The sequence below is a fragment of the Eriocheir sinensis genome, chromosome 4 (genome assembly GCF_024679095.1).
Source record: "Eriocheir sinensis breed Jianghai 21 chromosome 4, ASM2467909v1, whole genome shotgun sequence".
NCBI classification, from domain to species: Eukaryota; Metazoa; Arthropoda; class Malacostraca; order Decapoda; family Varunidae; genus Eriocheir; species Eriocheir sinensis.
In genome coordinates, this window is record NC_066512.1 from 27,666,990 (window position 1) to 27,686,460 (window position 19,471).

The 19,471-nt window shown below is 43.9% G+C and overlaps 2 protein-coding genes across 3 annotated transcripts in view; both read right to left on the minus strand.

Moving 5' to 3' along the window:
• Positions 1-2,018: 2,018 nt before the first annotated feature.
• LOC126981607 (uncharacterized) lies at positions 2,019-5,305 on the minus strand. Its single transcript, XM_050833049.1, has 3 exons — positions 5,137-5,305; positions 3,458-3,639; positions 2,019-3,286 (listed from the first exon to the last, which is right to left on the minus strand). Exons 2-3 carry the CDS (start codon positions 3,623-3,625, stop codon positions 2,999-3,001), a joined length of 456 nt encoding a protein of 151 aa, XP_050689006.1. The 5' UTR covers positions 3,626-3,639; positions 5,137-5,305; the 3' UTR covers positions 2,019-2,998.
• Positions 5,306-7,183: 1,878 nt separating this feature from the next.
• Positions 7,184-19,471, minus strand: part of LOC126981618 (uncharacterized) — a 38,390-nt gene continuing 26,102 nt past the window's right edge. The window contains exons 2-7 of one of the 2 annotated variants that reach the window (XM_050833058.1): positions 17,021-17,236; positions 14,197-14,312; positions 12,845-12,929; positions 12,324-12,505; positions 10,768-10,923; positions 7,184-9,987 (exon numbers count right to left, since the gene is read on the minus strand). In XM_050833058.1, the coding sequence (XP_050689015.1) occupies positions 9,807-9,987; positions 10,768-10,923; positions 12,324-12,505; positions 12,845-12,929; positions 14,197-14,312; positions 17,021-17,236 (936 nt within the window). In that variant the 3' untranslated portion in view covers positions 7,184-9,806. The remainder of the gene's footprint in view (positions 9,988-10,767; positions 10,924-12,323; positions 12,506-12,844; positions 12,930-14,196; positions 14,313-17,020; positions 17,237-19,471) is intronic. The other variant, XM_050833066.1, reaches the window with a different exon arrangement.

The window sequence follows — 19,471 nt, forward strand, 5'->3', positions numbered from 1 at the left end:
CTATATATAAGCATTTAAACGCCAAAGCACACACATATTTGACAAGACTTTCATTGGAGTTGCGGGCATTTTCAGGGGTAGTTTGATGACCCTGGGTAGTTATATATCATTCTGTTGTGCCATGAACCTATATATCACTCATGACAAACCGACTGATCTCCTTAATTTTTGGCCTTCGAAATAAGTTTATGTGACTCAAAGGACTTCTCTGCTATATCCTTATAAGCATTCATTTCAACGCCCAAGCACACGTATTTGGCAAGACTTTCATAGGAGTTGTGGGCATTTCCAGGGGTAGTTTTATGACTCTGGTGGTAGTTTGACCCTTCTGCACCATGAACCTTAATATACAACTCATGACAACCCGACTGAGCTCCTTCTAGGCCTTTGGAAATGGTTGATGTGAGAGATGGAAGTGTCTGTTTCCATCCTAATAATTAAAACAAGAAGTAAAGCAATATATAAGACTATAGAAAGGCACTCCTCCTCTTCTTTTTGTCTTATTTGCCCCTAGCTTACCTGGATTTGAGGGTCTTCACACTAATAATTAAAACAAAGAGGTAAAGCAATATATGAGAGTTTTGCAAGGCACTCCCCCTCCTCTTTCCTCTTCTGCTATCTTACCTGCCTTATAGTTCACCTTGTTTGATTGGATTTGAGGGTCTTCACACTAATAATTAAAACAAAGAGGTAAAGCAATATATGAGAGTTTTGCAAGGCACTCCCCCTCCTCTTTCCTCTTCTGCTATCTTACCTGCCTTATAGTTCACCTGGTTTGATTGGATTTGAGGGTCTTTACACTAATAATTAAAACAAAGAGGTAAAGCAATATATGAGAGTTTTGCAAGGCACTCCCCCTCCTCTTTCCTCTTCTGCTATCTTACCTGCCTTATAGTTCACCTGGTTTGATTGGATTTGAGGCAGGCTTCACACTAATAATTAAAACAAGAAGAGCATGTGAGTTTTGCAAGGCACTCCCTCTCCTCTTTCCTCTTCTGCTATCTTACCTGCCTTATAGTTCACCTGGTTTGATTGGATTAGAGGCAGTCTTCACACTAATAATTAAAACAAGAAGTAGAGCATTACGTGAGTTTTGCAAGGCACTCCTCCTCCTCTTCTGCTATCTTACCTGCCCTATAGTTCACCTGGTTTGATTGGATTTGAGGCAGTTTCTTCACTAATAACAACAAGAAGTAAAGCAATATGAGACTATAGCAAGGTACTCTTCCTCCTCTTCTGCTGAATTACCTGCTTATAACTCATCTGGATTCAAGCCTTACTCTGCACATCACTAATTAAAAACAAAGTAAGGCAATATGAGGCTTCAGACAGGCAAATAATTATCATCGTGTGACAAATGAAAAGAAGATAAAGGGATTTGTGGTACTACTTGTTTTGATTTTGTGGGGTCTCTCAGTCTCTCTACACTAATAATAGAAAATAAGAAGTGAAGCAATGTGCGATACTTCAGTCAGGCAAAGAAATACCCCAGTGAGACAAATGAAAAGAACATGGAGCAACTCTTCTGTAATATCTCTTTGGTTTGCTCCAACACTAAGCAGCAGATTTTATAATGAAGGCATAGATCTGACATTGTAAAGCTATAATAAGCTAAAGAATGTAATGTTAGTATTGAGGAATGGAGAGTAAAGAAAAAAAATGTAAAGGCTGGAACTCAAATTAAAAGCTATAGAAGGAAAAAAGCATCATAGTACAGGTCTTATCTCTCAGTATTAACTCTGAAAACTCAACATTATATACATTTATCATCCTACTACCAAGAATTGAAGATACTCATGACTGGAACATTATTTACATTAATTATCCATTACCTGCTATTACCAAACTTCACAAAACTGGATAATTACTCACAGTAGCAAGACAACTAAAAATTAACAGTCCTTTCATGATTCTCAATAATAATGATAACAATCACTTACACTTATCCTCTTTTTGCTCATTACCAAGGCATGCACCAAACTGGGGCATTCCACTCTTTGGGATGAAGAGAGTACAAGTCATAGCAAAGCTCTTTAATTACAAAATCACAGACAAACATACAGGCTGGACACCTACTCCCCAAACCACTAGTATCACACTTACTCTAAAAGTATAAATAGTTCACCCTAATACCCAGTCCCTTCCCAATAAAAAAAAGTACTATAAAAGCACTAAAGCCAATAGGGGGTACACTTACCAATCTGCATCCTACCTTTCCAAAATAAGCATATCAGAAGGAGCTGCTAAATACTCATATAAAGGTCAATTTTAGCACTAAGGGCAAGTTTAGGAAATTGGATAAGGGGTGAGTCAACTTGTCCATGTGATGGACCTTTACATGAGTATATACTAGTCCTTTGAAAACCCTACCTGGTCATTACAGTAAAGTCCATAAATAAGAACACATCACTGAGTTTCATTCATTAAGTAATCATTAGCATGGGAGATTCTGAAGTAGCATTGGGTGGTAACTTCACCTCACAGAATAGAGAGGGACTCCCAATAAGTAGCAATCTGTGAAATTCACCCACAGTCTGATCATGTGATCACCACCCAGTATACTCCCAGTTAGAGCCTTGGACCTCAACAGCCAATCTATGAACACAGCTGGGTTCTCACACATCCACATCCCCCTTGCTTAAGGGGTGACAATAACTGTTCCTTGTCAGGAGAGAAAAACCTTTCTGCCCATGCAAGGTGTGAAGCTCACCCTGCCAGGTTGGCAAGGCTATGATGCTGTCTACTGTACCACAATGTGTGTGTGTGTGTGTGTGTGTGTGTGTGTGTGTGTGTGTGTGTGTGTGTGTGTGTGTGTGTGTGTGTGTGTGTGTGTTTATATTTATTAAAATTTTCTTATAAGACTGAGCCAAAATTGTAATGTCCAATAAAAGTAATTCATGGCAAATTGTATGTCATAAAATTCTGTTCACTTTTGACTTTTTTGGGGGAGTATGCATTTGAGTAAAAGTCCATCAACATATTAACAATCACATATAAATTAGACTAGGGGGAGTTTGTTGTCCTCCACCGTGGTGTGAGTCTTGTTGTCACGGTCAGTGTACAACACACTCTGGTGCTGGAAGTCCATGGTCTGGTAGGCGGTGGTGGCGCCCTCCCAGGTGTTGGTGGCTACCGCGTCACTGTAGAAGAGCACCGTCGTGTTGAGCACTGTCGAAAATTCTACGGCGGAGGTGGAGATGGTCTGGTTCATGATAGTGGTGGTGGCCATCTCCTGGAACTCGGTGGAGTGCGTCGGCCACAGTGGCACCACTGTGTTCATCAAGGTCTGTGGGAGGAGGAGAGTGAGTGAGGCTGGAGAGAAACGAAAGAATAAAAAAGAAAACTGCTTTGACAATAATGTTTCATCAATAGTAGCATTCTACCACTGTCAAGTAAATATGTGGCCTGAATGTTTGATTTAGCAATATTTAGTGTCTATGTATGAGAAAGTGCATACCGAGTAGTCCGTGGCCTTGTAAAGGGTTTGGGCATACTGGGCTCGCACCACCTCTGCTGGGGCCTGTGTCCGCTGGGGGGGTTGCTGCACCCTTGTGGGCACCAACTCCAGCGTTGCCACGGCTGCCACCAACACCGCCAACACCGCTACCTTCAGCATACCCTGCATCCTGCTGCTTGATGCTGTAAAGGGATGGGATGCTGATTAATGACTGGCAGTAAGCTGAAATGGAATTATATGAAATATACTTTTATTCCTTCCCCATTATTTCAGAGAAATTGTCTGTTTTAAAGAATTACTTCTTCACAGTGTTCATAAAGAGGCATCTGCCTTTAAGAATCTGGATGGACCATTGCTAAGTAGAGCTGCCAAAACTGGTGAGGATAAGTCAAAATTGAGAGAATAAATTACTAATATGGTGGCAATAGGTTACTATCCCAGAGGTTAAGTTGGCAGGCAGATTTGGTTAGTTTGGATGACTGGGGGAGGGAGTGTAAAAAAAAATGTGGTAATTTCTAATGAAAACAATAATAAACATATATACAGCTTTGTTAAACAGAGCAAGACAGGCCCTTTTCTGCAAAGTTACCTACATATAAATCTCCAGAGGTTGGAACAGAAGTACTATCCTGAAAGACTCAAGCTAACCAAAGTCCAAACCCTGCCTGGTGGTGTAGGAGACTGACCGGGTACAGGAAGGAAGCCAGGAGCCGAGACTTCTACTGATGACATACTGGTTAGTGTGTCATACGAAAGATAATTGAAGAATATAGATAAAGGTTATGCTTATCAACCTCCAAACTGAGCTAAAATAATCAATGTATGTGTGTTGGTCTTAAAAAAAACATTATCCAACAGGTTTGTGGAGGATGCAGCGGCTCGCCTTCTGGGAATCCTATAACTTTTCCTAGAGTGGCGTCATCACCCAGACTCCCCCGCAGGCACCCCCAGGAACCTCATTATATATTATTACACCAACCTGCTCCTCACAACCCTGGCTCTCACCTATAACCAAAGCCGTGCCAGAGATGCGTACAAATTGGAGTATCGCAAAGGCCAAACACCCGCAAAGCATTTCCTAACCCATGAACCAAGGTCACGAAAGGTCTTACTAGTCTTATTTCACCAATTTTGACTCATTCACGTATTGCATTATTGTTTCATCACCTTCAATACGTACTATGAGGTTATTTGTCATCACTAAAGCATACACATCCCCTCACGGCCTAAAAATACGTCAAAATGAACTAAAAACACGAAAACGTTTCCCAAAGTTGATGGCATGACACGAACTACTTTAATCACTCAACTTGCAGCATTTTATCACTTCTACCCTCACCTAAGGCTTCCAACACATCCCTAATGCCCCAAAATGTTCAAAAGGCACTCCAGAGGTAATAATATGCCTTGAAAACTAAATACTTACCCCTAAAATAGAAGGCAAGCCAACCATTTACCTCCACCCACATTCTTCTTTTACTTTCAAACACATCCTTTTTATCACCTTTATCCTACCTTAGACCTTTCCACAGTATCAATATAGCCTCAGAAACCAACTTAGAGCACCCAAGAGGTAATTATCGTCCTTATAAAAATTAAAAATATTTCTCACCAAAACAACAGGATCGCCTCCAACAAGTTCCTTCCCTTCCCAGACCTCACAGGCTCTCGTTACTTACCGTTATCCTCGCCTCCTACAGGAATTCCGGCTGATCCTTCACTCCTGGGACGTCCAAGTGTGATGCAGGAAGGTTTGTGAAGCTTCTACAATCCCCTACAACAGCCTCGTCTTGCGGGAGAACGTGGAGTGATTCCGCAGCTCTTTCTTCTTAGTCACGACCTGCCAGTGACCGCCATTTACATCCATTTTTTACAGTATTTAGGCTATATTACTGCTATTTCTTGGTGTTGGGGGATATCTTAATATTTAAATAGATTATTTAGTCACCCAGCTATGTATTTTATGCCTTGTATGAATAGAAAATAAGGAAAAAAAGAGAAAGAAAAATTGCTAAGTGGTATGGACACCTTGCATTATACAGTGCCCACCAGCTCCACGAGAACGCTAATTTACCTTCATTATTGCAATATTTAGATTATTTTACTGAGCTTTCTTGGTGTTGGTTAATAATTCAATATGCAAATAGATAAGCCAGTCACCAATCAGTGTATTTAACGCCTGGTGTGGATAAGAAACATGAGAAAAAGAAAGGAATATTGCTAACTGGACATCTTGCATGCAGTGACCCACCCACACGAGGGGTCAGGGAGGGGGGAAAGGGGGAGCGTCCAGCAAAATGTCCAATATTACAGAATTTTGGTCATATTACCGCTTTTTCTTTTACTGGTGTGTACTTTGATATCGAAACAGAGAAACTAGTTACCCAACTCTTACGTGGTTGATGTGTATGAATAAATAACTAGCGAAACTATTGCTAACTGGTATCCGAGCTCTGATTTACATCCACCATTACAAAAATTAGGTCATGATACTATTTTTCGTGGTGTTAAAATAAATCTAAGTATTTTAACTGATAAACCATGCACCGAAATATGTATTTGACGCTGTGCATGAGTGAAAACTTGCAAATATAAAATGAGTAAGCGATATTAGTTCTAGAAAGCCTTGATTATTTCTTGTGGGGGTTCCCAGCTCTACAGCGTCTACAATTTCCTGTTTTCTTGCTATTTTTTTCTCTCACCCAATCCAGGAAGCGTTGAATGATGGACAGGGTGGACAAACCATAGCCAGATAAAGTGCAAATGTTTCTTGGTACGTTAGACAACCCACTGCCCTTTGCTTCCATAGTCCCGTTTGTCAATTTCTCGAAGCAGAAAGTTCAAAGCCCGACGTGGATGAGCACATGACCTGACCACCTCCATTATAACAGTAGTGGGCTTGTAATGTCACCTACTGCTGTTGGTGGAAGGGGAACAAGCAGGGGGGAGGGGGAAGAAAGAAAGGGAGGGAAAGCAAAGTTCAGAGCATGACGAGGCTGACCGCATGACCTAACCATCTCCATTATAACAGTAGTAGGCCTGCAATGTCACCTACTGCTGTTGGGGGAAGAGGGACAAGCAGGGAGAGGGGGAGGGGTAGAAAGGGAGGGAAAACAAAGAATAGAGGGAGTGGGAGAACATAATCAGAGGGGAGGGAGAGTTAAGTTGAGAGCATACGCGATAGCTGAGCGTGACCTCGGTGCTCACCTCCGTCACATGGGGGGATTTATATTACAGGGTAGAGAAATAGACTACGGTGCCTGGAAGAAGGGGACTAAAGATAGGGGCTGAAGGGAGAATATTTTTAAGGAAGTAGATTGACATTGTTACTGAGAGGGGCAAACATGAAGAGATTGATCTACTGACTGACTAACTACCTAACTACCTAAATGACTAACTGGCTTACTGGCTGACTGACTAGCTAACTAACTGACAGACAAACTGACTAACCAACGAACTAATTGACTGAGACAGGAGGTGAAAACACATGGGCGTTAGTTACTAAAGGGGATCAGAATTATTGAGAGAGAGAGAGAGAGAGAGAGAGAGAGAGAGAGAGAGAGAGAGAGAGAGAGAGAAAAAAAATTCATCGAGGGACACAAGAAAAAGTAGAGTACTGAGTGAGGAAATATATCATCAGCGGGGAAATTAGGAAAGAAAACTATGAAAAAATAATTAAAAAGAAAAATACTTCGGTTAACAGATTAAGCAATGGTTCAACGTCTGTAAAAGCTTTCCATTTATTGGGGAAGTCACACTTGATACAAACGTACTAGTAATAAAATAGCGTTTGGTAGCGGTAAAATAGACACGGTACTACACACACCTTAACAAACTCACACAGGCTGAGGAGACAGTATATAACAGACATAATAATAGGGTCCATGCTCTCAGACGCCTCGGGACTTGCACATCCACAACTGGTAAGGTTTTGGTTGTGGTTAATTGTGAAAAAAAAAACAAGTGGAAAAAAAAAACATTCAATGGAGAAAACAAGTGAAAAACAAGAAAAAAAACAAGTGAAAAAAAGTGAAACAAATGACAAGTGAAAAACAAGTGAAAAACAAGTGAAAAAAAAAAAACATTCAAGAGAACCAGACTCATCTCCTTTGTGGCTTTTGAAAATATTGTGGGAGTCGAAAGCGTTTGAGAATAAGGGCCCAAGAGACACATGATGACCACTGAACACAGGAACATCACTATAGTATACATCTCCACATCGTTATCTATATAGTAACCTGCGTATGAGTACTTTCTATGTTCCAAGAAACGTATGCATGTGTACCGCGTCAATATACACCTTCTTCACGAATTAAGGTGTTGAGAGTGTGTGTGAATGCCAGGAACAGATGAATGACTCCACCAAGGGATCATTACCATGCATAGCTGTGTTGATGACTATATGAGCGAATGAACCTTTCCTGACTCCTAAATATTAAGTCCGCCCACCTCCCTCACGCCTCACGCAGCCCCATTGTTGAGTATACCAGCCATGGACACTGCCACTGAGTCAGCTGATCACTTCTACACCTATTAAACAAACAAACTAACTCACCATCCCTAGTATATCCGTATTGCTTTGTGAGTCGTGGCGCTCAGGCTATACTGTTACATCGTATTGATACATCATAAAACAATGACAGAAAAAAGGAATGATTAAAAGTTTAACAGGTAAATCGGTCTCATCCACCGTCCTCTTGTATCCTTACCTGCCCTTAAGTGTTTATACGTCATAATTAACCAGACTTTATTACGAGACATTCACAAAACAGACAACATTCACGCGTACAGAATTACATCCGATAAGTACGTACATACAACAACATTAAACACGGTCATGATTAAATAGACAGGCTAGTTAAGAGTTTGGTTGTGATAACACTCCTACTATAAGATCTGGTAACTCTCTCTCTGGGAATGCTTCTGGGGGCATCTGGGTCTATGGCTGGATAACTCTATAGCTAGGTGGGTGTTTATATTTTCTCTCAATGGGCGATAGCTATCCGGATGAACGGATGGACTCAAGATCTACCTCGGACGTCTTTTAACCCCCTCAGATCTTAGGTTTTCATAACTCCATAGCACAATGGTTATTCCCACAAAACAATACTATTCCATTTCTTTAATATATCATGGAGGACATTAGGATTGTTGCATACATCATTACTTGACCTAGGTAATGATAAAAAATGAGGAATTATTATCATCCCTGTCCATTGAAATTATCTTAGACAGGTACACGTTTTCCTTATTATTATTATTATTATTATTATTGAGATCCACGACAGGGCATCAAGGGAAAACAGATAGAAAGGGAAAGAGTGATAAAGACCCAAACAGAGCCTCATCGACGAACCAACAAGGATATGATAAATAAGACAGAGACAGTATAAAGGAAGGAGAATAAATACAAAAACAAGAGGGGGACAAAAACAATGCCTAATGTGATAACAGGTGGGGGTTGGTTATTGCTTTAATATACTTATCAATGCCACTGAGACTCATTGTGTGATGGTGATGTGAATTTAAGGGCTAGTTTTACAATCCAATGCACTACGTTCGTTAGCTCCCCAACCAAACATAAAACACGACCAAAACTCATTGTAGCCCTAGAACCGGTTTCACAGTCCAACACAGTGTCTTCGTAACAGCCCGAACCAAACTATACAATCCCATACAATCCATAATGGGGAGGTCTTCGATGTCACACTAAATACACAAGACTTTTCCTGTACAGTTTCATCAAATTTGTGAACTTGAATATAAACACCAGACACTGTACAAGGAAATTTCGAAGCTTCTGGTATTGGTTTGGGAGCTTACTAACCCATCATGGGAAACTGTGAAACTGGCCCCTAGTGTTTGGGGTTGAGATAAAAAGGAGAAGGAAATTTTAGGAAACCACACAGGGAATCTCTTTATTAGTACCTGGTACTGAGTAGAAATAGCGAATCACTGTGGAGAATATAGTTTGGTTTGGGAGCTTACAATGACACGGTGTTGGACTGTCGAATTGGCCATAAGACCCAAGATAGCTGAATGACCTCTCTATGTAGGCTGTGATTGAACTCCATATTCTTAATCGTATCGGGCTCCTAGTGCGGCAATTTTCCAAGGCCACAGAGATTAATCGGATTTTCATAGGTGATTTTCCCGTTCAAGATGCAGAACGCGTGTAAAACTATCACTGAACTCACAACTAGTCCATGGAAATCCCAGCAACTTCTGTGAGAGGCTTTTCAAACAGACGAACTGAGGCGACGATACGTTTAAGATTACGGGCTTGAGAAGACTCGTGTTAGGCTAGACTGGGCGGCGTGAGGGGTGAGGACAGCACATTCACATCCCTTTAGCGACGGCCTGGGAACGCGATGATGGGGTTGCGGTTGCCCATGGACCTGCCAAAGTTTAAATTCATGCGGCGGACGACTGGTGGTGGGGCGCCAGGGGCTGGAGGGGCAGCGGAGGCGTCCGCTGCTGGAGTCTGGCCTCCTGTAGCGTTCCGGGAGCGAGTCAGCAAGTTCTGGTACCTGAAAGTGAGAAAAGACCAAGAATAATTCATGACTGGTTGATTAGTTTTTATTGTTGCAACAGGATATGCAGCAAGGGAGTTTGAGTGTTTGTAGAAAGAGGGAACCAAGAATATTAATGACTGGTTGGTTGTTTGTTTTGTTGTAACAGTAGAACATGCAGGACGGGATGTTTTAAGTGCTTGTAGCAAGGAGGGACGATTTTTGTCATGCTTAAAGTAACTTAAAAAAACGAGGATACTAACTTCGATATACTCTTGTCAGGTGTGAGGGGGACGTCATTGGTTATTTAGGGGGAATTGTGTTTCTGAAACCTTACTGAAGCCTTCCTGATTGACTGACTGACATTTGTTTATTATTACAATACGTATACAACAAGGGAGAAGGGAGGTGCTAGCCCTTCCATCCCCCTAACAACATTCTAAAATACAGTGACATCTTTGTAGCTATATGGAGTCTGAAAAGGAGAATGCATGCCCTCCCGACCCAACGCAATATAAAACGTATGGCGATTATACAAGGAAGAAAAACCCAAGAAATAAGTAAAATAGGCCTCCTCCTCCTCCTCCTCCATCCCCTTTTCCTCCTCTTTTTCCAATCCCCACCTTCTTCTCTTCCTCCCCAGCGTACATAAAAAAAAAAAAATGATAATAAAAACATAGACTCACGTGATATACCAGACGCGGTGCAGAGTTCGCCGATCAAACAAGGAAGAAAAACCCAAGAAAAAAAATAAAATTAAAAAAAGAACACAATAATAACAAATAAACCCAAACTCACGTGGTGTAGCAGACGCAGCAGGAGGGCATGAGCACCTCCTCGGGCTCGATCTTGTTGGTGCCGAGGACCAGCATGCGGCGATACACGTACTTCTGGCGGCAGATGGCCGTGGCGCCGCCCGGCAGCCCCATCCCGATGTTGCAGCTCGAGCCGTTACTGGGGAAGGGAGGACAGGGTGAAGTGGACCGCTGAAGTCATCCACAATTATTACAGAGGCGGAAACGTATAGTAATTTTTGAAGGGGAATATAGCTGTGTTGTGGAGGGACACTGTGTTGCATGAAGGGAAGATAGAACAAGAGACTAAACTGAAATAAAGGTAAAGTTTGAAGTATACGCTATAGCTGCGCGTGGCCTCGGTGCTCATCTCGTCGCATTAGCCCTTGAGCCTGTGGTGAGAAGAACCATGGAGGTAGAATTACCCCCATGGGAAGAACCTATTACCCCAGGGACTAGTGTGACATCCGGATTACCACAGTTTATTGACCAGCCCGGAAGAGGAAATAACAGCTGGGTGAGTTGTGCACGACTGCTCCGGCCGAGATTCGAACCCGGGATTCGTAGATAGGCACGCTACCCTCTGCACTAGGGAGGCACTAGACTATAATAATTGTGAAGGGAAATATAATGCAAAGGTGCAATACTCTAAAGGGACGATGTAGAATAAAGAGGTAGGTTATAGGCTATAGCGGTGGTTCCCAACCTTTTCAAAGCCACGGACCAGTCGAGCAAGTGAAAAAAAAAAATCTGTGGACCAGTACCACAGGCATAGATCCAAGCATACACTGACATTTATATAGTCCAAATATATATCTTATTTTTTTAGCAATTTAAAATTCAGTGGGACAATACCATCTAATGTAATGTTTCACATTATATAAAGTACAGTGATTATAAAGGCTAAATTATTCATATGGACGCCATGAGGGAAAAACTACCACACTAACTACAGCACTTAGTAGTACAGTAGACATGGAAAAGACTAGCTGTCATGGCGATAGATTCATGTACCTATTGCAAGGTCTGCCAGTACACCAAAACTCTCATATTTCTCATATATCTCATATTTTACAAATGAAATTAGAAATCCGATCTCCCTCTCGCTAGCTTTAGCTCCTCTTTCTTTCTTCTATCTTTCTTCTTTTCTCTCCTTCTCTCTCTTCTTTCTTTTTCTTTTGTTTTTCTTCTTTCGTCTTCGTCTGTCCGGCGGGTGTTACACCATGCTCTAAGCATTTCATTCAGTTTTTATTTCATTATAACTACTTATTTGGAAAAAAATGCTTTGATAGATTATTATTTTTCTTAAATCATGAACAAAACAAAGTCACTATAAAAAAAAAAATAGTAAAGCAATTTGGTGGACCAGCAAATCATAAGCCAAGGACCGGCACCGGTCCGCGGACCATAGGTTGGGAACCACTTGGTTGGGAAATTGTACAGGGTTTTGAGAAGGGACACGGTATATTATGAAGACACACTCTAAAATAAAGGGATACATAGCTATGCATGTGAAGGGGACGCACACACAGTACCCTAAATTTCTTCCCTGTGTCTCACCTGATGCACTTCTCCACCCTGAGGGCCTGCTGCACGCCCTCCTGGTTCAGCACGAAGACCCAGTCCTCGCGGGAGGTCTTGGCGCGCTTCGGGTAGATGATCGTCTCCTGCGCGGCGCACACGGGCGACTCCGACACCCCGACGCGAGTGTGGATGGTGATATCCTTGATGTCGGGGTCCGGCTGTGGGTGTGAGTGTGAGGGTGAGATAACGCGTCATGATGAAGGCCGTGGGAATGGCTATGTAAGTAGGTCTATATATATTGAGTGAATAATAGGCACATGGATGACTTCACCGGCGTAAGGAAAACGACTAGAAAGACAAACAAGATAAAACGGGTACTAGGGTTACACAAGACATACTTCAGGGTTATCTAAGACCTATTTGAACCTATGATATCAATTCTTCGATGATTTTTAAACCGATAAAAATGAGTGACAGAGGCAATTTAATATTAGTAAGTGTGTGTGTGTGTGTGTGTGTGTGTGTGTGTGTGTGTGTGTGTGTGTGTGTGTACTTACGTCGTTGAGGAGGGTGCGAAGGTTCGGGTCGCTGAGAAGGGCGTTCACTCCTGTGTCTTGACTGAGGAGGGAGAGAACGCGACGCCTGGTGGAGGGAGAGAGGAAGGAAGAGGATGAGCTGCAGTGGTGGCGGTGGTGGTGGTTGAGTGTTGAGTGGAGGGAGAAGTGGGGGTAGTGTTAGTAGCAAGTGAAGGGGGTGAGGTGAGGGAGGAGGGATTATGGGAAAGGATTGCATGTGAGCGTTAGAAGAGAGACTGGAGGAGGAGGAGGAGGAAAGAAGGGACGGAGGGAAGGAAGGGAGATAGGAAGGAGACATCGTAGCTATAAAAAATAACACATCAATATGATTTTAAGGTCATCAATTTAAATATACATCAACGTTTTTCTCTATATCTATTCATCTATCCCTCTCAGTCTATCTATTCATCTATCAACTTATCAGTCTGTCAGTCTGTCTATCTATCCAGGCTGAAGGGCCCAGAACGCTTAACCTCAGACCTTACTATCATTTCTGACTGGGACAAGAACTTGCTGTCCTTCAACTCCTCAAAATTCAATTTCTCCACCTAACAACTCGCCACACTCTTCCAAAGACCTATACCATATTCTTCGATAACACTCACCTGTCACTTTCTTCTACAGTGAACATCCTCGGCTTATCCTTAACTCAAAATATCAACTGGAAACTTCATATCTCCTCTCTCATTAAATCAGCTTCCTCATGATTGGGCGTTCTGTATCGTCACCGCCAGTCCTTTTCCCCCGCACAGATACTATCCATATACAGGGGCCTTGTCCGCCCTCGTGAGCATGCATCTCATGTGTTGGAGGACTCCACACACACAGCTCTCTTGGACCGAGTAAGGCTCTTCGTCTCATCAGCTCCCCTCCTCTTACGGACAGTCTTCTACCTCTTGAAATCCGCCGCCATGTTGCCTCTCTATCTTCTACCAATATTTTCATGTTGACTGCTCTTCTGAACTTGCTAACTTGCATGCCTCCTCCCCTCCCACGGCCCCGATGCAGTCGACTTTCTACTCTAGTTCATCCCTATATTGTCCAAACCCTTTATGCAAGAGTTAACCAGCATCTTCATTTTTTCATCCCTTACACTGGTAAACTCTACGGAACAGCCTTCCTTCGTCTGTATTTCCAAATCCCTACAACTTGACCTCTTTCAAGAGGAGTGTATCAAGACACAACTCCACCCTAAATTGACCTCTCTTTTGGCCTCTACTTTTCTCTTTATCGGAGCAGCGATTAGCGGGCTTTTATTCAACACTTTCGTTTTGTTGCCCTTGAGCTGTTTCCATTACTGAAAAAAAAAGTCTAACTATCCATCTATCTCTTACTTGACAGAGTCGTCGTAGTCAGGGTCTTCCTCACACACGTCTCCGCCCAGGGTACTCCTCGCCAGGCACGGAGGCGGCTTAGTGGTCACGATGGACGGGGCATTGGTGGCGGGCAGCTGGAAGGGAGAGACGAGGCGGGAGGTTAGGTTAGGTTAGGTTGGGTTAGGTTAGGTTAGGTTGGGTTAGGTTAGGTTAGGTTGGGTTAGGTTAGGTTGCGTTAGGTTAGGTTGGGTTGAGTGTTTGTGAAGTGGGGGGGAGGTGTGTGTGTGTGTGTGTGTGTGTGTGTGTGTGTGTGTGTGTGTGTGTGTGTGTGTGTGTGTGTGTGTGTCGCGGGGAGAGGGGGAGAGAAAGAATTATGTGTTCGAAGTGCAAGGGATTGTATTGCATTGTGTGTGTGTGTGTGTGTGTGTGTGTGTGTGTGTGTGTGTGTGTGTGTGTGTGTGTGTGTGTGTGTGTGTGTGTGTGCTCAGGGGGGTGGTCAAACCAGTTGGTGTGGGTGGCATTGGTGGTGTGGAGGGATGGAGCTAGGGAAGATGTGGAGTTGCATGCTTGTTTTATAACTTTCCATTGATGCAGGGGTGTGGCTGGCAGGGAGTGTGGCAGGGGTGGGGAGGGTGTAACCAGTATGGGGTGTGGCTGGTACATAGGGCAAGAGTGTGGTCGTGGTAGTGGTAGTGGTGGTGCTGGTGGAGGTGGTGATGTGGAAGTGGAGTATGGAGGGCAGCGTAGTCAATGAAGGTGGTGGTGGTGGTGGTGGAGGTAGTGTACTGCTTCCACAGGTAATAATGGGAGCACCTTTATAATGCAGGTAACCGCCCTCCACCCAAGAAAAAAGTTGGAAAGTTTCGTTTAGTCGGCGCAACATCTGTGGTCATATGCCGGAGGGAGACAGAAGGGGGAAGGAATTGTAGGAGAAGAGAACAGACCGCAGGAGACGGGACACAACCCCCAATTAATACCTGGTACCCATTCACTGCTGCCTCCAACCATGAGAAGAAACGTAAAGTGAAAATAAAATAAAAACCACAAAATACTCACAATACGATCTAGGGCAGCGGTGTGTGTTGAGAAGTATTTAATATATAACACAATGGATTACTGGTACTGTTATTGTTATTATTGTTATTGCGAATGGATTGTGTTTGTTTGTGCAGTCCTTCTTTCTATCTTTCAATGTATCTATCTATATATCTATCTATTTGTCTATCTACCAACCTATGTCTGTTTAGTTAATACACATGCAAATAATATTAAGTTGTTATGGTCACACTCTTGTTAATCATACTAATAATAAAAATAATAACACTAATACTAATACTATAATACTATTGATAAAACACCTTCTGCGTGTAAGATCGCTACCTAGAGACTTCAACACACCAAGGTACTATATTTCCAGACGTAATGGTGTGTGTGGGGGTGGGTGTGGGTGGGTGTGGGTGTGGGGGGGGTGAAGGCGCAGGGTAGCTATAGGTGTAACATCCGAGCTATCACAGTTTACATTCGCTAATTTCCCTCAGTTGCTTATTGATCGACCAATACGAAAGGGGAAAATTAACTAAGGAGGTTTCAACAGCTGGGTGGGTTATCTCTAGACCACTCTGACCGAAATCGAACAAGGACCAGCAGATTCGTAGGTATGGGCGTGCTAACCACATTACCGGGAAGGTGTATAGCAGAAGCAGTAGTAGTAGTCCTCACAGGTTGTATACATGTCTAACTTCGTGTCCTGTTCCTACATCTGCCAGAATACGTGACTTGACTAACACACACACACACACACACACACACACACACACACACACACACACAGTTGTTAAGTAGTCGTTGTTTCCGTCTATTGTTTCAGTAGGACAGGCGTCACATCCGCCCTCCAAGCTGTTTCATCTACTTATCGATTTTACTCATTTATTTATTTAGCTATTTCCTTCCCGCCTCTGGACCCTGAGCTTAAGGTTGTTGAGTCATATATTCGCCTGATTTTTATGTTAATTTTATACATGCTGATGGTATTATGCCTACAGTTATTGGAGAGAGGGGACAGGGACAGTGCCTAGATACAGTGCCAATCAGTACTCGAAGGGCCAAACTCAACATGCGACTCTCGGACCCTCGGACAGACAACTTAACCCAGAGCAAGGGCCGTCAGCCGTCCACCCGGCCAGCCAGCCAGCCAGCCAGCCAGCCAGATAGCCAGCCAGCCAGATAGCCAGCCAGTCAGCCAGCCAGCCAGTCAGCCAGCCAGCCAGCCAGATAGCCAGTCAGCCAGCCAGATAGCCAGCCAGCCAGCCAGCCAGCCAACCAGCCAGCCAGCCAGCCAGCCAGCCAACCAGCCAGCCAGCCAGTCAGCCAGCCAGCCAGTCAGCCAGCCGGCCAGCCAGCCAGTCAGCCAGCCAGCCAGCCAGCTAGCTATGTAGACAGTCAGCCAGCCATTCAGCCTGCTAAGTAGTCCGCCAGCCAGCCAGCCAGCCACTACAGAGTTGTCGAGCCGTGTTAGTGTGAGGCGTGGGGTAAAAAAGCTTGCAGCGCAGCACACACGGACCGCCGCCCCCACCACCATGCACCAGACAAGATTCTTCGTGAGCAAAAAGACTGTCCAGGGGAACCAGTCCGGGAAGCGCTCACGGAAATCACAAAATCGTGTCTGTAAGTCTGCCGGCGGGGCGTTCCATGTGCGAAACCGCCTTTTAGTGAGTTGGTTGAGCTCGTTGCAGCATGACATCAGCCCGGGCAGGAGGGGGGGTCAGGGGGGTGAAGGGGAAACTACAGGGAGGGAGGGAAGGAGGCACGAGCCGACTGGGAACTATGTACAGGCATCATCTACCTCTCTAGCATAACCGGCATAAGGGGGGGTTATATGGTAGTGGACTCTTCGCATGTCCTCTTCGGAAGATTTGGCGACAGCCCGGAAGTACTGTCGCCAACTCACATCAGGAGCGAAGACGATGGGTCGGTCGGCCGCCGCGAAGATGCCCCCTCCCCCGCCGCCACGCCCGCCGCCGCCCACCAGCGCCGACACCAGCACCGCCGCCGCCGCCACCTGAAGAGGAAGGCATACCACTAGTTGTAGTTGTTGTTGTTGTTGTTGTTATAAGTTGGTAGTATTTGTAATACAAAGTAATAGTAGTATAGTTGTGGAAGTATCTTTTAAATAGTATACACTGATAGTAGTAGTAGTAGTAGTAGTAGTAGTAGTAGTTGTTGCTGTTGTAGTAGTAGTAGTAATAATGATAATAATAATAATAATAATAATAATAATAATAATAATAATAATAATAATAATAATAATAATAATAATAATAATAATAATAATAATAATAATAATAATAACAATAATAATAATAATGACATGCAGGTAAATTATTGAGCAAGAATCTGAAACAATACATATATATAATTGGACACACACACACACACACACACACACACACACACACACACACGAATGACAAATAAAACAAGCCTGGAAAATAGTGGAGAGAGAGAGAGAGAGAGAGAGAGAGAGAGGGGTGAGGAAAATATAACATTCAACCTTGAAGTTTTGTTGTCAGGCGACCAATCCCCTTCCGCCTCCCTCCCCTCCCCTCTTCCTCCTCCCCTCCTCTCCCCTTCCCACTATTTAACTCCTCCCCCCCTTCCCTCCCTCCTATCTTCCCCTTCCTTTCAAAACTCATCTTTCCCTCTCTCTACTCCCCTTCCTCCCCCTCTTCCCCTACCCCCTATTTTACTCCTCCTCCCCTCCCTCCTTCCAGCTTTCAGTCGGTCCATAACCCATTCCCCTTTCCCCCTATATTCTTCCCCTTCCCCTCCTCTTCCCCTCCCCTTCACCTTCCTCCCCTCCCTCCTACTTCCATAATTACCCCTCCTCTCTTCCCCACCCAACCTCCTCCTCCCCCTTTCTTTTACTTCCTCTCTTCCTTCCTCCTCTGCCTTTTCTATCCTCTTCCCCCAAATGCTCTTCACCTATCCCCTCGACCCTCTTCTTCCTCCCTCAACCATTCCTTCCTTTTCCTCCCCTCACCTCCTAGCCCTTTCCTCCTCATAAGACACTCCCCTCTGCTCCCCTCAACTCCTTCCCCTTCTCTCCCCATCCTCCCCTTCGCTTCCTGTCTTTACCTCTCCTTCCATATACCTAGCTTCATTTTTTTACACTTCTTCTATTCCTTCTCCTTCCTGTCTTCTTCTTCTTCTTCTTCTTCAGTCTTCCCCTCTTCTTTTTTTTTCCCCTTCTTCATCTCCTCTTCTATCCTTCTTCTCTCTTCCCCTCATTTTTTTTTCTTTCGCTTGTTTCCTCGCTCCTCCTCCTCCTCCTCCTCCTCCTCCTCCTCCTCCTCCTTCTTCTCTTCCTCCTCCATCAGTTGAAAGTTTTCCTTCTCCAGTCTCCACCCTCCTCCTCCCCCTTTCCCCTCCTCTCTCTCCACTTCTTCCTCCCTTCCCTCACACCCACTTTTGTTATGCCCTACCTTGACCTTGCTCCTCCTCCTCCTCCTCCTCCTCCTCCTCCACTGAAAAAAAAAACTCAATTTTTCTTTATTTACTATTTTTTTCTTTTTTTCTAACCACCATTTTGACAAGCAGAGACCACACCCTTCTGCTTCCTCCTCCTCCTCCTCCTCCTTCTCTTCTTCCTTCATTTCTTTCATGATTTCACGTACTTCCATTTTTTTTTTTTTTTTTAGTCCTCCGCCTCGTCCCCGTCCTCTTTTACTACCTCCTCCTCCTCCTCCTCCTCCTCCTTACTTTTCTTCCGTGGTTCCTCGTCCTTACACCCTCGAGTTTCCTTCTCCTCCTCCTCCTCCTCCCTCTCTTCCTCCTCCCGAAAGGCGACAAAAAAGCACACATGTAAACTCATTAGAGCGTAACACACACACACACACACACACACACACACACATAGGTTGCAACCGTCACACCCAAGCTTGTAATGGTGTTTACTCCTCCTCCTCCTCCTCCTCCTCCTCCTCCTCTTCCTCCTCCTCCTCAATCTTCTATTCCTCGTCATCCTTTTCCTTTCCTCTGTAATTTTCTTCATTTCCTCCCAACTCTTCTCCTTTCTTCCCTTCCTCCTCCTCCTCCTCCTCGTCATGTTCTTCCTTTGGTCATTCTCCTCCTCCTCCTCCTCTTCGACCCTTTCCTCTTCTTCCCTCCTCCTCTTAATCTTCCTCCTCCTCCTTTTTTTTCGCCTCTTCCACTTCCTTTCCTAACATATATTTTTCTCATGCGTTGTTCTTGTTATTATTTTTATTATTATTATTATTTTTTTATTGTCATCGTC

Bases quoted from the DNA above. Each gene is read 5' to 3' on its own strand.
- LOC126981607 (XM_050833049.1), bottom strand. From the start codon at position 3,625: ATGCAGGGTATGCTGAAGGTAGCGGTGTTGGCGGTGTTGGTGGCAGCC. The intron at 3,287-3,457 runs GTATGCACTTTC...CTCCTCCCACAG, and splicing joins ACAAGGCCACGGACTACTCG to ACCTTGATGAACACAGTGGT.